Genomic DNA, 4,744 nt, shown 5'->3' with positions numbered 1-4,744 from the left:
CCTTTATATATCCCCAGTTTCAGCCTATTAAAGGACCCAAGTCCTTTACACTCCTTGTATCTTGTCTCTGTTTATTTTGCTGCCTTCTTTTGACTTCATCAACAATTATTTTTCCATTTTAAGACAATAATAAATATTATTTTTTCAAACTTAATTTTGTATGCAAAAAATAACCACATTTAGTAATAGTAATTTAGTTGCAAATTTTTCAAGAATCCGTCTAATAAATTTTTTCTCTCATAAACAAGAAACTTTGTCGTAAAAAAACCTCCTTTTTTTTATTAGGAAAATTGCTTAAAGTTTGAAGATCGTAATATGCAATGACCTTATCAAATTATGTCCGCAATGTTATAACGATCGCATTGTACTATACGAAAATCTACTTTTTCATATGTATAAAATATATTAAAATGATTCGGTACTAATTTTTTCAAGTGGTATTAATAGATACAAACATAAATTAATTCACCCACTTGAATATTTAATTAGCAGAATTTAAAACATAGAATCATAAGTAATTTATCTAATTAATAACGGATGTGTCCTCATGACAGTCCAAAAGCTTAGAGAGGTTTTGTGACTACTAAATTAGAAAATATTCCGTTCTTTTTATATTGACGTTTATTCATGGATTTCTTCTCTTAGAATATCTTTATTAGGCTAAAAAATGTAGAAAAACACATAAAACTATTATTTAAACACATTAACTTCGTAAATAGATATATTTATCCATCTTTGAAATGCTTTGTCTAGATGGTTGTTCCTGAATTTAAGTGTTGTTATGATGACGTCATATTTTCCAAACAAGGAGTAATTTAATTCCTATGTAAACATTGAGACACAGCATTAACTTGAAGTCTTATTAATAATAGAATATCGTATTTAAAATTTTAGGGTTTTTTTAATATTTTATACGAATAAATTATAGTTATAATGGGTTCCTTTTTCTCGAAGAAAACTTCTCGAATCACACAACACGATGCGGCTATTTTGGTAACTATTGTTCTGTCAGTTGATTCTGAACTAACATTGAATATGTTCGATAATAATTTTCTCGTATAATTTGAGTGTCTATTTTTGACTCGTAAATTATATGTGAAAATCCCAAACATTTAGTCTGCTGATAGCATATTAATTAATCCAATTAATTGTTTAATATTTTATTTAGAAACTAAAAAAGACGCGAGATCAACTCAAGATTCAACAAAAACGCATTAATATTGTCTTGGAAAATGATCGAGAGTTAGCAAAGAAGTTGATTAAAGAAGGCAAAAAGGAGTAAGGTTTTCTTTATCAGAGCATATTCAAAATGTGAATATATTCCACAATCTATTACGAGGTTAAAATTAATTTATACGAATGAATTTCGTTGCATATAGCAGAAGAACGATTAAGACTTGCATTTTTGTTATTGGGTCGTTTTAATTGAATTTGTTCTTTATATATGCGTTGTTTTTATAACATAACAGATGATGTTCCATGCTCAACATTGTTCAACTGACAATAGAATCAATTGCATTCCTCGAAAATACCTATAACTAAATATGAATACTATTGAAAGTCTACGAAGAAGCTCAATTAATTCATATAAAAAGCTCAATAAAACAATTCCCAGAACAGTTTGGATAATTTGTTTCACAGATATACTGGACTATTTGAATCCAGATGGTTAGAGACACATGTGTATGCCAGATCTATGTAATGATATTTAATTATTTCCTTATGTAGCTTATTGGTGGATTTTGTTACTAAATGTGTATTAAAATGAAAAACTGGACTATTGCGAAACTCGGACTTAATGAATATCTCGTTTAGTCCCATAGTTTCACCATAGTATAGTTTTTCATCTCTAGACTATTTTATGTGTTCATAAAATCCACCATTTACATGTAATATAATACAATGTTAGTTTATAGCACTGCCAAGATTAAAACAGTTGAACATTTCCCAGAACCAATTACTTGGACTTTTTGAGGTATTGCCAGGAGTTAGGAAAACGTTATTATACTGCAAGTACCAGTCTAGTATCAAGTTATTGCTTTCAAGTCAAGTTCTTAAATATTTTCATCGAGTCTAGTTCAAGTTAAAGGTACATTAAAGAGTCGTGATTCTTAACTTTCGAGTTCAAGTAAAGTCTCGAGTCTTTTGTGATCAAGTCGAGTTGCAAGTCTTCAAATATGGACCCTCGAGTCCAAAAGAGTTGTAAGTCTTGAGTCGTACTCCCCACCTCCGAGTATTACTGTACTAAATGAAATAGTGTATCACATTTCTATTACCCCTTTTGTATAATGAGTTTTTTTCCTATAACTCATCAAGGGGTTTGATATACTTTTGCCATGTTTTTGCAAGTAATTCAAGAAAATTATAAAACAAAACAGATTCCATGATTTGATTGTTTCATTCATTGCAATTGACATGGGTGTCAAATAAACGTTCGTTTGTACGTTTATATGTCACTCCTATATTCCAGGAATTTATATTCCCTACTTTATCAAATGTTCATTTAAATGAAAAAATATGAAACTTGTACTAATTTATGATAGTAATTATAGATAGCCACAAAGATAAGGGGGGACCGTTATTTTCAAAAGTTGGCTGGAATGCCTGTGACTACTTAGGATATATCCCATTTAAGTCCTCTTCGTATTATATGTCAACATTAATTACTTAAACATAAATAACAAGGATTTAAGTTTAGCTTATCTAATAAGGAAATATATAAATAATAACATTTTATTGAGTCGACTGATATTAATACCATTCGTACCTATCAACTATTTTTATTGTCATTTATTTGCAGCCGTGCTAGACTTTTACTAAGGAAGAAGAGATATCAAGAAGAACTCCTAATAAAAGCTGAAGGACAAATTAATAATATTGAGCAGTTAGTTCAAGATTTGGAATTTGTTCAAATAGAGAAACAGGTAGACATTTTCCTAATATTTAGCTGTGATTAATATATGTATAGTGAAAGTCGCAAACAAAAACATTCACTAATAATGATACTTATCATGAAGCATAATAAAAAAAATTACCTTTATTTTTCGTACCTTGTCAATATTTTGTTAGGCAATATGAATGTATAATTAACTTTGAATGTTTATTAGGTTATTGATGGCCTTAAAACAGGGAATGACGCCCTCAAGAAAGCAAACGAAATGTTTTCTCTGGAAGAAATTGAGTGTCTTATGGATGAATCACGCGAATCAATTGAGAAACAGAAGGAAATTGAGGAGCTCATTTCTGGTCAATTAACGGAAGAGGACGAGGAAGGAGTATTGGAAGAGCTTAATAACTTGATAGCAGAGGAGGAGTTGGAAAAAGAAGAAGAACAAGGATCCACTGTTCCAGAGCTACCGGACGTACCAAATGTGCCTTTACCGGAGGCTCCTAAGGAAAAAGGTATGTGGTTCTGTATATCGTGGGCCTAGAGCAAAATGTAATATTAGTCAATTAGATCGAGATTTAACTCTATGTATTTATATGTAAATATGCCACATTTTGGTAACGTTGATTTTATATAAGGTATATAAGGTAAAGAATACACATTTCCTTCAGTATTTGTCTAATATAGGAGAATAATAAATTAGATTATATAATAACAATGTGATTTAAAAATCTCCTAATCACTGACCTAATGAACATTTTTTTGTCCTTAGAAAAACCGTCGAGAGAGAAGGTTGCATTGGAAGCCTAACTATGGTGCTTTTGGTTTATTAATATGGATATTATTTCTTGACCAGTTGCACCTTCGCCTTCAAGTCAATCAAAGTCAAATTAATTATTAATTTTCTTTTTATACATTCAATGGTATTCAATTATAATTATATATTAATTATTATTATCAATGTTATTTTGTAAAATGCTTCTCCTAAATGAGAAAAAAATTATTATTTTTTTTTAAATAAAGGAAATATTATTTACAACATATTTTGTTAAGTATATTCCTATGTATTTAGATATTGGTTCTGATGAAAATCCGGAGTTTTTTTAGTTCGTTCGTTTTTTTTTAATTGGTAATCTGAAAAATGAATTTTTTCTCCCTCAGTTGTTGTCATTATTATTTAATTATTGAGGAGTTAGCTACCTTTTATACTATATTCAAAACTTGATTGAACATTCGTTTGTGCTTATGAAAGACGGAGAGAAAGCTTGTAAGAATTGTAAGTCCTTGTTGGACTCAGAGTAGAATTGAGGATCTACATAAGGTAGGAATTTCTTGACATGTCCCTGTTGATTTGCTTCTCCCCTCCTTTCTCGTCACAGCTGCTTATAACTGATCTGATGAAACATCATGAGAGCTAAGCTGCTCTTCAAAAAAAAAAATTCAAATTGTCAGAGCTGCCTTGTTGATTTTTTTTTAACATGTCCAAAATACAAGCGATTTTCATCAATAGATATATCACTACTTTCCCTCTTCAAACCTTTTATAACATTTATTTCAGCTGTAACACTCATATAATGTTATAATTAACTATATAAGACACTTATGTGTATATAATTATATGTATAATTTAATGTACTTATTACAGCAGATGTAAATAAATAAGTGAATTTATGCTCTTCAAAGAAAAAAATAATATGTATTTGTAGAAATGCAGGGGAAAAAAATATCCGATTTTAGTTTTATACTTTTATTAGTAATTCATACATACTTATGTAAATATACTTTCACTCAGCTTACTCTTATGCAAGCAAAATAATATAATGACCTATATTCAACTACTCCGTAGAGCTCAAAACT

At 29.4% G+C, this 4,744-nt stretch overlaps 1 protein-coding gene across 1 annotated transcript; it reads left to right on the top strand.

Moving 5' to 3' along the window:
- The first annotated feature begins 817 nt into the window (after positions 1-817).
- Positions 818-3,928, top strand: LOC121131831 (charged multivesicular body protein 6). The gene is made up of 5 exons (XM_040727229.2): positions 818-993; positions 1,169-1,278; positions 2,801-2,924; positions 3,108-3,402; positions 3,660-3,928. Exons 1-5 carry the CDS (start codon positions 934-936, stop codon positions 3,695-3,697), a joined length of 627 nt encoding a protein of 208 aa, XP_040583163.1. The 5' UTR covers positions 818-933; the 3' UTR covers positions 3,698-3,928.
- The last annotated feature ends 816 nt before the right edge of the window (positions 3,929-4,744 follow it).

The sequence above is a fragment of the Lepeophtheirus salmonis genome, chromosome 1, assembly GCF_016086655.4.
Source record: "Lepeophtheirus salmonis chromosome 1, UVic_Lsal_1.4, whole genome shotgun sequence".
NCBI classification, from domain to species: Eukaryota; Metazoa; Arthropoda; class Copepoda; order Siphonostomatoida; family Caligidae; genus Lepeophtheirus; species Lepeophtheirus salmonis.
Note: the sequence above shows the minus strand (reverse complement) of the source record. Positions and strands in the feature narration are given on the sequence as shown.

Excerpts from the sequence above, each read along its gene's own strand:
- LOC121131831 (XM_040727229.2), top strand. The coding sequence starts at position 934 with ATGGGTTCCTTTTTCTCGAAGAAAACTTCTCGAATCACACAACACGAT. Across the intron at positions 1,279-2,800 it reads ATTAAAGAAGGCAAAAAGGA|CCGTGCTAGACTTTTACTAA; the intron begins GTAAGGTTTTCT and ends ATTTATTTGCAG. Across the intron at positions 3,403-3,659 it reads GGAGGCTCCTAAGGAAAAAG|AAAAACCGTCGAGAGAGAAG; the intron begins GTATGTGGTTCT and ends TTTTGTCCTTAG.